This window comes from Mandrillus leucophaeus, unplaced genomic scaffold, assembly GCF_000951045.1.
Source record: "Mandrillus leucophaeus isolate KB7577 unplaced genomic scaffold, Mleu.le_1.0 Scaffold67, whole genome shotgun sequence".
Classification (NCBI taxonomy): Eukaryota; Metazoa; Chordata; class Mammalia; order Primates; family Cercopithecidae; genus Mandrillus; species Mandrillus leucophaeus.
The window spans coordinates 2944878-2959933 of NW_012107252.1; the positions used below are offsets into that span (position 1 = coordinate 2944878).

Sequence of the window (15056 nt, forward strand, 5' to 3'; positions counted from 1 at the left end):
TCCTGGGATGGAGCCAGAAGGCACCTAAGGGGCCTCTACCATCCCACCTTTGCAGTAATAACTGGGCTCTCTCCCCTCCCTGCCTGACCTGGCCTGGGATCGTTGGCCTCAGTTGCTACTGGCCTTATCCCATTACCATTTAGAAGGGTGCTGAGGCTATTCCGTGCACATTTTTCAGGGACAACCCTTCATGGAGTGGACTCAGGCCCGTGAGCACTCAGCTGTTTACAGGGACCTTCACGGTTTACGCATCACCGACAGTTTACAACAGAGCTTTCCCCCCTTTTGTTGCAGCTGATTCTCTTGCAGCTCTGTGAAGTAGGACAGACTGTGATTACCGTGCCCACTTCACAGCTGATTTAAGGGAGTCACTTGGGGTCACGCATCAAGACTCGTCCTAGGAGCTCCCCTGTGAGATCACCCCAGGACCTATTATCACAATAGCAAACCTGGGGCCCTGAGGAGCAACTGGACCCTGCTGGGGCTTCAGTGCTGCACATTCCCAGATTCTCCAGACCCCAGGCCCCCACTGACCAGTACCCAGAAGTCTTCCACCATCTGTGACCTGAGCCACAGCACATCTAACCAGGGCATGACCCCCTCTCCCCCAAGCAGGAGCTGGGCAGGAGGTAGCTGACAGCATGCACTGCCTAGATGTGAGCTCTGCTCAGCAGGCCTTTTCTTCTCTGTAGTGACATGACATGCTGCCAAAACCGCCTCCTGGAGAATTGGAACTTGAGACTGGGGTAGGCCCAGGAGGAACAGGAGCAAACTTATAGAGTGGAAATGGAGTTGTGAGCAGGGGCTTGGAGCCTCTGCTGGGTCCTGAGAGGAGCTGTTGGCCTGCAGGCTGTGCCGAGCCTGGACAGGGCTTGAGGGGATTCCCGCACTCCTGCTGTGGCCTGAACATACGAGCTGCCATCCTTTGTCATAGAGGACAGCCTAACTCACTGAGTCCATGTGCTCATCCAGAGAGCAGTCTCTTCCCCACCCCCAGCACCCTGAGGCAAAACCTGAGGGTCTTAAGAAGAGATGCAGCCTCTGGCTGCAGAGGAGGCTCGCGGGTGGGACACGGGGCTTGCAGCCCCTCACCCTGCTGGCTGGCCCCAGCTCTGGCTGGAAGAACCTGTCCCCTCCCCACTCTGCTTCACCATCTGCGGGGCCTGCCAGGAGGGCACACTGCCAGTGCATGCTCACAATTTCCCTTTGGCCCAGAGTTCCCTGGCACCACTCGGGCACGAGTACACCCCTAGGGATGCTGACTCCTGGGCCCCTTCAGTCCCTCACACCCGTCTTGTGAAATGGAAAAGGCAGATTCTCTGTTTGGTGGGGAAATTACTGTTAGGTTCTTTCAGAACAGGTTAGGTTCTGGAAGAGCTGAGGCCAGGAGTGAGGGGTGCCAGTCCTGGACCACATCCACTGCTCCCACCCCCCACCAAGCCCTGGCTTGGATGACAGGAGATCAGCATTGTCAACTTTTTGGTCTCAGGACCTCTGCTTGTAAATATCAGAGAACTTCAAAGAGCTCTTGTTTGTGTGGGGTTTTTTTTTTTCTTCTTTTTTTTGAGATGGAGTTGTGCTCTTATTGCCCAGGCAGTGGTGCAATCTCGACTCCCCGCAACCTCTGCCTCCCAGATTCAAGCGATTCTCCTGCCTCAGCCTCCTGAGTAGCTGGGATTACAGGCATGAGTCACCACAACTGGGTAATTTTGTAGTTTTAGTAGAGACGGGGTTTCTCCACTTTGATCAGGCTGGTCTTGAACTCCCGACCTTAGGTGATCCGCCCGCCTCGGCCTCCCAAAGTGCTGGGATTACAGGGGTGAGCCTCCGTACCCAGCTGTTGTGTGGGTTATTTCTATTGATGTTTACCATATTAGGTATTAAGATTGAGATTATTTAAAAATATTTATTAATCCATTTTAAAATAATAAAACCCCATGATATATTAGCATAAATAACATTTTTAAGGGAAAATAATTATATTTTTTAAAACAAAAAAATTTACCGAGAGGGACAACATTGTTTTACCCTTATTACGAATCTCTTTGATTTGGGGCTTAGTAGAAGGCAGCTGGATTTCGTAGCCACTTGTGCGTTAGGTCAATTGTGATGGCACATGTCATTAGCCTCTGAAAAGCTCTATGTTCATGAGAGAAAGTGCATAAAGCAAATAATTTCTTAGTATTATGAAAACAGTTTTGACCTTGTGGACCTCCCAAAAGGGTCTCTTGGGAAGAGAGAATCACTGTGTGGATTCTTCCCACATAACCCTCACTCCCAGGTCCCAGCCTTTGCCCACTCCCCTGCTTCTGCATCTGCAGGACTGGCAGCCTCATCCTGTGGGCAGGCTGTGAGTTAGATGGACCTTGTCAAGTCCTTCTGCTTGACTTAGAAGCTGGTGTGACCTTGGGCTTTGGGTAGTTCCCTGAATGTCTCTCGGCCTCTGTTTTCTCATTTGAACTTATAGATGAATAATTCCTCTAGGTGCTGTTGTCAAGTCCCCTGAAACAGGGATTGGCGTTGGTTTTTCTGCACACTTCCCAATCCCCAGATGTGGGCAGGAAGCGAGCAGCAGAGCAGGGTAGATACAGCTGGACCTGGGCCCATCTATGGGCTCCTCACTCCTCTGGGGGAGGCAGTGGTTGCGCAGGGGGCTTGAGCCTCAGAGAAGGTACCTGTTGGGGATGAAACCTGCTCAGATTTCCTAATAGGCCTGGATATGGAGGGTGAGCGCCTGGCCCTCTGGGTTGCCAACCCTCAGGGTTATGAGGTGCCAGACAGGCAAGGGTTGGGCACTGATCTCTGCCTCTCGCCAGCCAGGCCAAAGGGGGGAAGTTCAGTAGTCCCCCAGTTTTTAGCGGGGTTGAGTGGGCTTTCTATGGACTCCCCCTCTGGGCTGTGAGTTTGCTGAGTCCTGCTGCCCTTTCCGCTGGGCTGGGCTGCGTGTTATGGGAGGCCCAGTGTGCTAGTAGCCCATGACAAGCCCTCCCTTTAGCCTCTGTCCTGTCTGCCTTAACACCAGGCTTTGTTTTGGTAAGTGCTTTGTTTTGGAATCTTACCCACCGGTGGGATTTGGGTGGCCCTGTGGGGTGGGGTTGCTACCTCTTTTCTTCACCTTCCCCCTCCATTGGCCCCAGCCAGTGTGGTCTGCAGGAGTCCTGACTCACCTCCCTGATTCTCGTCACCCCCAGCCCCTCCTCGTCCCCAGAGCAGAGCCAGTGACCTGGGACACAGCTTCACCCACACTGAGCCTGGCTCTGCCTGGTGCTTGCTCACACATCGTCCGCGTCGGCCTAACTCAGGCCTCAATTTCTCCATGTATTTAAGGTCTTTTCTTGTGTTTTATTTTACCTGATTTGGCTTTGTGTGGCTTTCCTTCCTTTTGTACTAATGCTTCTCTCTGATCTTATTTGCATTCAAATTACCTCGCCAGGTGGTTCACCAATCAGAGGTAAGAATGCTGTCCGTGCCTCTCGCCACACCACGCCTTGCCACTGCCGTCACCTCCACTCCATCCCGTCCAGTGTGTCACCTCCCCATCCCCATCCCAACCTCTTCAGCCTCCTCATCTCCAGCTCCAGCACCCCCAACACCACCGGCCACCACACACATCCACTCTCAGTCATTCCCTCCTGTGGACTCATCCATTGCAAGTCTGAATTGTGAAGATACTCGCCGAGCCCCGTCCTGGACGGCAAGCCCTGCTGCCCAGGCCTTCCAGGCCATCCCCACAGAAGGGACCCCATCAGCTCCTGCTGTGAAACTTAGCCTATCCCCAGACTTCCCTAGACAGAAAAGCTTCCTGTAAGGTTGAGGAGCATGACCAAGCCTTGCCTTTTCTCTTGACAGTCTCCTCTTTTGGGGGGACCTCAGTTATTACTTGACTTTCCCTTTAGTATCCTGGCTGTGTACTGTAGTAGAATGAGGATCATCCCTTCAGCCCGGCAAGGATTAGGAGGAACGTTCACTTAAGACTTCCGTGTAGGTGCTGGGATGACAACAGGGAGGTAAACAGGCTCGTGCATAACTCTATCACCTGGCCTGTCAGCTCGGAGTCCCCTCCATGCAGCAGGGCCCTGCAGCCTAAGAGTTAAAAGCACAGATTGTGGACTCAGGAAGATCCGGGTTCAAGTCTGACTTACCACCTATGTGATCTTCAGAAACTCAGTTCATCTCTCAGAAGTGTGTTTCCTCTTTAAATTGGGGCATGGCCACATGCCGCACAGGGTCATGAGAATTAGAGGAGAGGAGGATGTGTAGGGTCGGGCGCAGAGCAGACACCTGTAAAATGGTGGCTTGTCTATTCACATCATTTTCTCCCCAGTTCTCTCAGTGTCTGTGGGCACATCTAGACCTTCAGAGCTTAAGACCAGGATGGTCTCAGGGAAGAGCAGCTGCCTTCCTGGGTGGTATCTTGCCCATCACCCTGAGGCTGGCTCTTGCTTCACCTGGCAGCCCCCCAATCCCCCTGCCCATCTGCTCAGCCTGTGCTGACTCTTTGCTGTCCCTGCTGCTGGGTCTTGGTGTTGGTTCCAGATTTGGGGGATTCTGTATGCAAATAGGCACCCGGTCTCTGTTAGGCCCCCTGACCACTCTCAGGCTCTTGTTGCAGAGGAACCTCCTGTTTTCTGGGTCAGAAATTCCACCCAGGCAACACTTTCTGCTTCAAGCCTGTGGCACCAGCCACCAGGTCTCCCCCACCCCACCCACACCCCCTGCCTCACTGAGGTGACCTTAGGGCAGCCTCGACCCCTCGGGCCTGAACCACACCTGCTTGAATGAACGTTTTCTGTAACAGTGTCCATCCATCCCATCAGCATGACCTGTTGGGTGCCCTTCAGGGCTGCTCTTGAAGGAGATGGTATTTGGCATGTGCACTGGGCCCTGGTGCTCCCTGGCACCTGGTGAGGAGGGCTGAGGCCAGCACCACAGAGGCAGGCTGGTCCTGCATCCTGCATTGGTGGCCTCCCCTCTTCCTTCACCTCCAGCTCCCAGCCCCTTGGGGGTCCCCAGCCCCTCCTGCTGCCCTGGGTTAGATGGTGGAAGAGGGATATCAGGCAGTGAGGGGGCTATAGGTCAGACCCAGGGTGGTGCCCCTTTGGACCCCAGCTGTGAGAGCATGACTTGGAACTCTTCCTCTGGCTCCTGTCCAGTCCAGGCAAGGGGGGCCCGGCAGCTTCTGTCCGTGTCCTGTGTGGGTGTGATTGTCCATCAACCTGGGCCCTGGGAAGGTGGGGGCTGTCAGGTCAGGCTGGCTGTTCTGTGCAGGAGGTGGTTTTGTCAGACTGTGTCCTGTGGGGGTTCTTAACTGTTGGACCGTCCTGTGTGGGTGTCATTGTCTGTTGGATTGTTCTAGGGAGGGGTGTGCTGCCTGTGCCTGGGGGTGTTTCTGTCACAGACAGCTTGCCCAGTGTGCTTTCACAAGCAGTTTTTTCAAGTGTTTATTGATGGGGCCAGGGGATGGCCAAGTCGAGTGGGTCCGCCCCCACCCTGCCGCTCTGCCTTGGCCTCCCCCGCCGGGACCTGTCAGAACTGGCCTCAAGCCCAAGATTCCTCCACCCTTTCTGAGGGTCCTTTTGCTACCCACCCCAACCCTGGCTCCTGTTTGTCCGTCTGCGGCCAGAGCAGCCCCTCAGGGCACTGGCCCGAGTGGGAGCTCCAACCTCCATTAGCCTCCTGAATTATGCAGGAGCCGTGGTGGGTCGAAGCACTTTAGCAGGACCAGGCTGAGGAGAGGAGCCGGAATGGGTGGGGCTGGTGGGGAGGGGGTGGAGTAGGAGGGGAAGATGGTGCTGGGAGCAGAGGCTGCTGGGCATCAGGCCCCCAGGGCAAGCCCATTCTTTCCTGGTGGGTGGCAAATTCTCAAGCTCCAGCCCAGTGAGGGCATAGTGTGCTTGTGAATCCCAGGCCTGCCATTCTGCAGGCTGCTCCCACACCTGGCTCTGACTGGCCTAGCTGGGCTGCGGGGCCGGGAACACTAACGGGGATGTTGATTGGGAAACAGGCTTCAGTACTGGCAAGAGTGTGGTGGAAACTGAGTGGAGCTGGGGGTTGGAGTACAGTCCCTGGCAGAGCAAAGACGGGTCTTGGTGGACTGTGGGGAGCATGAGATTGTGCTCTTAAAACACAACCCTTGGTTCTAGCCAGGAGGCCACTGGGCTTATCAGGGAGAGCTTCCTGGAAGCAGCAGGGGTGCCAGGGTGTGGCCTGGATGAGCTTCGACATCTGGTCAACATCAGCCACAGACGCTGTCGAGACCTCTCACCGTGTTCCAGGCCACACTCGACATGGGCCCTACCTGACCTCTTGCTTCGTGTCCCCACAGGTGCCTTGCAGATAGAGAGCAGTGAGGAATCCGACCAAGGCAAGTACGAGTGTGTGGCGACCAACTCGGCAGGCACACGTTACTCAGCCCCTGCGAACCTGTATGTACGAGGTAAGGACTCAGGCAGTGCCTGGCCCCTGTCACCGCAGAGCTGTGCTGCACCTGCCAGGCTCTCTGCCCAGAGCCCTTGGTGCAGACACACAAGGGACTGCCACGGGCCCATTCTCTTCTTCCTGCTTCTTTCTGCAGCAGCGATAGCAGCAGCAGCAGCAGCTCCCACTGGGCAGGCTCCCGGCATCTGCCACTACTTTGCCTTCCTTCCCTGCAGGCCCATGGGGAAGCAGCCACTCTGGGGAGCATTTGTATCTCTTGTAGGTCCTGCCGCATGGGCCCAGAGCCTCATGGGAGTTTGGAGCCATCCAAGTAGACTTCTTGGTGTATGTGCATGTGTGTGTGCACACACAGGCACACTTATCTGTGTGTAAATGCATGCATACCTGGCCTGGCTTTCCTTCAGTACGTCCTCCTGCCTGCCGCAGCGCAGTGGGCTCCAGAACCACCGTGGCTCTGGGCTTTGGGGTAGTCAAGCCTCAGGAATGGACCAGGCCAGGTGAGCCTGTCCTCTGGCCAGGTTTGCCTGGGGCCTTCCTGGAGGAACCCTTGTGTTCAGCTGTGAGCCCCTATGGTTATGTTGCCTCGGGTGAGCACCTGGTGTGTTCCAGGTGTTCATTGCTGGAAGCGAGTGGACAGTGTGCTTTCCGGAAGCCCAAGTTCCCAGCAGAGAGGAGCCCGGGGACTGTTTTGGGGTTTCCAGTCTCTGCTATGTTCACAGCCTAAGGGTGACTAAAGCTGGCCACCTTACCCTTTCCTGAGAACACACTGGGTCTGGTATACATGTGCCCAGGAGGGGCCCTGAAAGCCCCTTCTACCCTCACACTGTCCCCTCACCTAGCCCTCCTGCACAGATGGATGTCATTAAAAGTTAAACTGTCGGCCGGGTGTGGTGGCTCATGCCTGTAATCCCAGCACTTTGGGAGGCTGAGGCAGGCGGATCACGAGGTCAGAAGATCGAGACCAGCCTGGCCAACGTGGTGAAACCCCGTCTCTACTAAAAATACAACAATTAGCCAGGCATGGCGGCAGGTGCCTGTAATCCCAGCTACTCGGGAGGCTGAGGCAGGAGAATCACTTGAACCAGAGGTTGCAGTGAGCCGAGATTGCGCCACTGCACTCCAGCTTGGCCATAGAGAGAGACTCCATCTCAAAAAAAAAAAAAAAGTTAAACTGTCTCCACCCGAGGGATCTGTGAAGGAAACTGGATATGGCTCTTTGCAGTGATGATTCCGTCATGCCAAGTGCTTAGCACAGCCTCCTGAGGGATGTCGTCTGACTCTCCACCCAGTGGGCTCAGCGGGTGATGGCAGTGGCCTGTCCCACTCTTTGGGGCCATGTGGTCAGACTTGCTTACTCAGAGCAGAGAGAATTAGGCTGTCAACCAAAATACACTTATCAAGGGATTGCTGTCTGTCATGGAGAGGGTGTTTCTGGAGAGGCCACAGGCTGCCAACCCATTTGGTAGCCAGTTGAGCTGCAGAGGAGCTATTCGTGGTGGGCAAATTGTGCTTCAGAGACTATTAAAAGTGCTTCATGGGAGTTGGGGGCATGGGATGGGAGGTCCCCTAGCTTACTGTCAGGTGTCTTGCTCGTCAAGGCTCAGGCCTCAGGTCAGCTCATCTGTCTTCAGGAACAGGAGCCCAAAAACTTCCCAAATGGCCTAGAGGTGTAGAGTTGTAAGCGGCCCAGCCTTCGCCCCACCCTGCCCCAGGCAGAGTGTCTGGCAGGCATGGGGGCTGGCGAGTCTGCTCCAGCAGAGGAGCAGCTGGAATGACTCCTCTCAAAGGTCTGCCGCCTCCCACCCTGACTATCCCAAATGCTGTGCTCTCTAGAGCTCTGTTCCCAAGACTAGGGTTGAGACAGTGGCAGTTCCAGGCCTCAGCAAGAAAGCCTTTTGTCTGTATCAGGGAGAAGGGAGGCCCAGCAGAGCCACTGTAAACCTAAGCCAGCTGCAAGGGCATGGCCTATGGGCACATTTCCTAGGGCACAGCTACAGGAGGCAATGCTGAGGCAGGAGAAGGCCCAGAGGTGGATGGACACCCCCCCCAACATTGTCCTCTTGGCTAGCCAGCATTCTCGGAAGTCACTGTTACACTGGCCCCAGCCCTGGAGGCAGAGCAGTGGGTCTCTTTGGAGATCGACTGAGCTTAGCTGCTGTAGTTGGCAGCTCAGTCACTGCCCAGGGAGCTTTTATGTGCAGTCCCTTGGAGCATCGCTGTCTGTGGAGCTCCCTGTTGACACATGGTAGACTCAGGCAGGGCCCTGACTGGCTCCTGCCATGGCCCATCCCCTACCTCTACCAGCTCTTCCTGAATCTACCCTTCTGGCTCCATCCCCACATGCCTTTTGGTAGGAAATACGGGGGTTCCTTTAGTTCCAGCACCACTTGCCAGGGACTCTAAAACAGCCAAGCCTGACTTCTGTTGTCTCTCTCACACACACATACAACGTTCCTGTGGGCCCTGATGTCTCAGGACCAGTTTGCTCTGTCCCTAGGACCTGCCTCATGTAGACCCTAACTGAATCTATAGCCACTGTGCTTTGCCAAGAGCAACCTGTCTCATAGGCCCAGGATAGGCCCTCCTGTCCTGACAACAGGACTTCCGCACACCTGAAAGGCCCTGATCCCTGAGTCCCTGACCTCTGGTGCCCCCACCGCTCCTCATTTCATGCCTGGCAAAACCCCTGCCTTCTGCCCTCAGCAGTACTAGGGGCCCTTCAGCCCCAGGGCCTGGGCACAGCCTGTACCAGGCTGACCACCAGCTCTGCCTCCTGAGCCCTGCTTGCGAGTGGATGGCTGTGGAGGAACCCCCAGTGCTGGCCTGCACTCTGTCCATCTCCCAGCAGAGAGGCTTCGAGGTTTCCTCCCATAGCAGGCTCCTGAGCCTCGGTTGGGTTGGTGTGGGCTCTAGCCCTGAGTTTCTCAGCCGCAGCACTGTTGACATTTTGGTCTGGATGATTCTTAGTTGTGAGGAGCCATCCTGTACATTGGAGGGTGTTTAGCAGCATCTCTTGCTCACTAGATGCCAGTAGCACCCCTCAGTCAAAACAAACGTTGCCACATGTCACCTGGAGGAAATTACTGACGGCTTCCTACTGCCATTGTCTCTCTCGTGTGTCCACTGGCCGCAAGTCTTCATCTCCTCATCAGACTTGGCTTCGGTGTCTCCCTCACATCTCCCTTCTGTCCCCCAAATTCTCAGGGCTCCCAGTGTCTCTCTGAGGCCACGCGGCTGCTACATTTAATGGGACAGTACATGTGAAGCACCCGGCACATTGCCAGGCACAGAGGAATCACTTGCTAGTCAGTAGCCTCTACGGCTGTCCGGATAGCACCGTGGGGGGATGTGTCATCCAGTTACATCTGACTTTGTTCACAGTTGTCCACAGCTCCGCCCACAGTCTAGCAGGCCCAGGCATGCTGGGTGGGCCAGCGCCTTTCTCCGTCACCACCTGACTCTCCCTGAGTGACTCATTCTCTCCATCCATCTACAGCTCTCTGGGTGTACAGCTGCTGGGGCCAGGGTGGAGCCCTGCCCTCCTCAGAGCCTGGCCTACCTGTGCCAGGACTACCAGCTTTCCCCCTTCTCTCCAGGGACCTGGCTGCAGGGCCACAGCTGTCTAAAACAGGGACAGTGCCTTTCTCCCCACAGGTGCCCAGACGTGCTCCTCACACTGGTGGCGTGTGTGGGGGTGGTTTCTGGTGGCTCGTGTACCTTGGCAAGTTTGTGGGCTGGGTGGGCCTTGACCCCAGAGCCCAGTCCATAGGGTCTGAGCTGTGGGGTGCGTGTGAGGCATGGGGGCCTGCCTGTGCCCCATTTCCACCTGCCCCGGCCCCACCCTCGGCCTCTCTGGCACCTGCTGGCGGGCCTCAGCTCTGTCCACCATGTCCTCCATGAGTCCTGAGTCTTTTGTGAGCGATGTGGTTCGTGTGCACCTGTGTGCATGTGTGTGTGCAAGGGGGCACAGGAGTCTCGTCTCGTCTCCGTGCTGTGTGGGCAGATGAAGGTTGGCCTGTTTTTACTCTCTCTGTGTTTCTCCTTGTCTTTTTTTTATTCCCTCCTCATCTTCATCGCACTCTGCCATCAACCCAAACTCTCATCTCTCAGATCAGCGAGAAGGTTGGTCCTTTTCACTTCTTATCCATCTACAGTTCGCCCGTCGATGGGACGCGCCTGTCAGTAGGGCCGAGCGGGCTCGGTCAGCTCCCTCAGGCTCGCTGCGCCGTGCCTGCCTGCCAGTCTCTTGTTTGGGCCGGCGGGCAGGCAGGACCAGGGGTGGGTGGGCAGGCCCCTGACCTGCATGTTCCTGCTGCTTGGGTCCCTGGTGCACCACGTATCTGCATGTCCCCTTAGCCTGGTTCCCCTGCAAGGGTGGTGGGGTAGGCATGCTGCATGGCATGAAACTGCACCCCACCTTTGCACCCAGGCCAGGCCAGCTGTCTGATCCAGGTGGTGCTCAGGAATGGTTGTGGGGGGCTGTGGTCAGAGAGAGGTGTAAGAGCTGTAGCGCTTTATGTGCACCTGTAGGACCTTTCACCGCCCTCCTCCCCTAGAGACCCAGGCTCAGCCCAAACCCCTCCTCGCCTAGAGACCCTGGCTCAGCCCAAACCCCTCCTCGCCTAGAGACCCAGGCTCAGCCCAAACCCCTCCTCGCCTAGAGACCCAGGCTCAGCCCAAACCCCTCCTCGCCTAGAGACCCAGTCTCAGCCCAAACCACTGGGACAGTAAGGCAAGAGGCTAGAGTGGGCTGTCCTCCCAATATCCTGCAGCACAGGGCAAAAGTCCTGCAGTGTATACCCTGTCCTTGAGGCCCTCAGGTCCCCCACCAGGGCTCAATGGGGTAGCCAGCCCTGGTCTGCCTCAGGGAGCTTGGTGTCCATGGCACAGGGTGAGTAGCGTCATCTTGGCACACTGAGGAAGTCTCCCATAAGGTTGTCTTTTCCTTCTCCAGCCGAATCCAAATTAAGATCCTCCTACCTGCCCCAGGCCCCTCTGCCCAAGCTTCCCAGCTAGCTCCCGTGTCTGTCTGAGGGTGGAATTTATTTAGCCCACCAGCCAGCTAACTGACATTCCTTAGCCTGGTGCTTTGCATTCGGACTCAAGTTGCTTCTACCTGGAGTGACTGAACAGTCAACTGCAACTTAGGAAGATCCATATGGGAGCCTGGAAGTGGCCCTGAGTCAGCCACAAGTTCGGAAGGGTTTCCTGGAGACTGTCCTTGAGCCCATTCCAGAGCAGGCCTGTTTGAGGCTTGGTTTTCAGCCCCCCCTTGGAGCCAGACCCCCACCCATGATGCTGGGGTTGGCAGCCGCGGCTAGTGGTCATTCATGTATCACTTGATCTGTGTGGTCAGAGGAGACTCACCTGTCCACTGGGTTTTGGGGGTTCAGGACAGAAATGTAGGACAGGCTGAGCCTCAGGGAACAGACCCAGGCCATCCCGGTTCCCTCTGCCACATCCTCCGTGGCTCGAGTTTCTTCTGTGAGGGTGAGGGAGCCAGTCGAGAGGAGGGCTGTAGCCTTGGCTCAGATGTCAGCTCTGAGCATCCATCCATATGCACTCCTGAGTGCTGGGGCATTTCTGTTACACCGTTTTGCTGACCGGGCAGATCTGCCAGCGCATTCAGAAAACAGTCATCAGCAGAGACAACCCAGCCCACAGTGGCTCCTTCCATGCCCCCTCCTCTACCCTCCTGGTACCTCATCCCCTCCCTTTCCCCATCCCACCCCTACCCTACCCCATGGTCCCGCCAAAAATAAGCACATGCACAAATATTTAGCGGAAAGGCAGAAATGAGTTTCTAAATATTCCAGGGGGATTTGCCGGGCTAGTAATTTGTTTGGTGCTGATAATTGCATCTTACATTTTTCCAGCTTTACTTAAAACTGTGTGCCGGGTATGCCGGCATTTAATTACTGCTCTGCGGCAGCCACAAGGTTATTTATTAAAGAGTTATTTTATCTTGATACAGTGGATCCTGCCCCTCATCCCCTCCTTAATGTTGCGTTATTTTCATCAGAGAAATTTCTCTGAGTGAATGCAGATTGCGGGGCTGCCTCCCCCTGCGATTAGGCTGTCACTCCACTGAATGCTGATGCCTCTGGGCGCCGCACCGCCCTATTATAGGGGGTTGTCAGCGCAAATAATTAGACTTAAAAGTTACAGCTGAAATATAATCCAGAAATGGCAGGGCCCTGTTTTGGAAATTGTCTATAAAATGTCAGCACTAAGGATGCACAGGGAACGGTAATAGACCGGCATTGTTGGAGCCCAAGATTAGACCCTAAGTGCATTTTTCCCAGCTCCAGCTTTTCCTTCCCTGCTGTTGCTTCTGTCAATAGACTGTCCAGGGTGAGGCCTGCTCCTTTTTGGAGGCCTTGTGCCTGCAGCAGTGGGAGGAGGATGGTAGGGGCTGCTGCATGAGATGCCAGCCACTCCAGCCTGTTGGCGTGGGGGTGGCTGTCTGGGCAGGTCTAGGATGCAGGTCCCTGTTGGCACTTGGGATACAAGGAGGTTCTCCCTTGCCTGTTTCCCCCACCCTTCCTCTGTAGACATACCCTGACCTCCCTCACATGGAAAATGTCTCAGTCGCAGTGAAGTGTCTGCGTGGCTGAAGCCCAGTGTCCTTGTGAGAGTGAAGGTGGTGCGCCCAGGAGCTTCTGGCCCTGAGGCCCTTGCTTGGTGTGGCAGATGACCCTAAAGGCCACTATTGACCTCTCACGCTTATCCCTAGCCCCTAGAGTTCTCCCTGCCACCTGCATCTAGGAGGGAAAAAATAAACACAACTCTTTTGTGTTCCTGAAGCGCCTCAATTTCCTGACAGCGGCAGGAGTTGGAGGCTTTAGAAGGTGTGGCTCAGGGCATTGGCCTGACCTCCAGGGCTGGTCCATGAGGTCTGCCTTTTGGCCTGAAGACCCCGTCCTCCAGGGACTATTTGGGGGTAAAGTCCAGTCAAGTTTCTAGATTGGTGCCCAAGGTTTATTGGCCAAGGACCTACTTCCTTCTGCTGGGGCTCTTCGTCCTGGTATCCAGCGACCTGATTAGGCCCCATGATTCCACCACTGGCTGGGGTCAAGCCTGCAGTCATCACCTCTCCCCGGCACAGGCTGTCTAAACCCATCCTTATGCCCGCTGGAGCAGCGTCCTCTCCTGCCAGTGTCTGTTAATTCTGATGCTTCTCCCCAGAGTCTTCTGGGTTTTTTTTTCAGGCCTGTCAGCCAGGGCTCGGAAGGGTGACAGTTTTTCATCACACAGACCTACTTCTACTATGTATATAAACTTGGTCATGTGGCTTGGTTTTAAATCAGTTCCCTTGACTGTAATTGGCAGGTGATAGCATCTACAGCGTGGCAACCTGCACCTAGTAGGTGCTTAAGCATAGCGTCCCTTTCCATGAAGAGGAGGAGACGGGGCACCCACTGGCCTCGAGGACAGGAGAGATTTGGTTCATTAAGGCTGCTCCTCTGTGCTGCCCCCACCCTGTTCCATGGCAGGCCTGGACTTGATCTGCAAACAGACCTGCCTGCCTGTGCCCATCCCTGAGGCCCATCTCCAGAGCAGAGGGAGGGCACACACCACCAGGCTGGGTGGTGGTCCTGGCTGAGCCTCCTGCTCTCACCTTGGACCATTTAGAGAGCATGCTCAGAGAATCCTTTGTTGCCATGAGACGCTTGCCAGCCATGCCCCGGGATCCACCTGTTCTGCCACAAGAACTGTGTCTGTGACATGCTGTCATCGTTTAGGTAGAGACTCTTGGCACTAGAACAGATGACAGAAACCCACTTACACCAGCGTAAGCAAAACAAGGAACTCTTGTGTTACAAACCTGAAAAATGTAGATTTGGTGTTGGGCAGGGCTAGATCCAGGTACTTAAACAGGTTGGCCAGGCATTTGTCTGTCTGTTTCTGGCTCTCCTCTCCTCTGTCGACATCTTTGTTCTCAAGCAGCTTTTCCTGTGTGTTGGGAGAAGCCATCCCCACCTGCTCTAAGCTTAGCTACGTCAGTAGAGAGAGAAGGTTGCTTTTCTAATAGTTTCTGCAGAAGTCCAAAGGCTGTTTCTCCATAGTCAGATCTGGGTCACATGCCCCATGTACCAAGAATGGGGGTAGAAGTGGTTTCCCTAAAGACAATGGGAGTGCTGATTGATTTGAGGAGAAGGCAGAACCCGGAATGTCTACAAGACACTCTCATCCCCTAGGTGAACGTGGGGACACAGATCCAGCCCACCAGCACCTGTCAGGCCTGGCCTCCTCTGGGGCTGCCAGGGTTTGGCTTCTGTCTGGAGCACCGAAGTAAGGCAGGCTGTGGAAGGGGTTGAAGCAAGTGCTAAGTTAGGTAGGGTCTCGTAGGCTAGGCAGAGGTGTCACTGGGAGCCATGCTTGTTAAACAGGGAGTGGCATCAAATTTGTGCCAGCTGTTTCTGGAGAGCCGGTGAGCAGGAATTGGAGCAGGGGAAAACAAGGCAGGAGGACCAACGCAGAACCCATTTCAGCAACCCAGGGAAGGATGATGGTGACTTGGACTTTGGTAGTGGCAGTTGCTTCTGCATCTGGAGAGAAATACATGGATTCGAAAGATATGTTAGGCCACCCCGTTGACAGGACCTGGTGACTTG

At 55.3% G+C, this 15056-nt stretch overlaps 1 protein-coding gene across 1 annotated transcript in view; it reads left to right on the forward strand.

Moving 5' to 3' along the window:
* The window catches only part of PTPRF (protein tyrosine phosphatase, receptor type, F), an 86146-nt gene that overhangs the window by 34933 nt on the left and 36157 nt on the right, over positions 1–15056 (forward strand). Inside the window, exon 7 of the mRNA XM_012001792.1 lies at positions 6326–6436. Within this exon, the coding sequence (XP_011857182.1) occupies positions 6326–6436 (111 nt within the window). The remainder of the gene's footprint in view (positions 1–6325; positions 6437–15056) is intronic.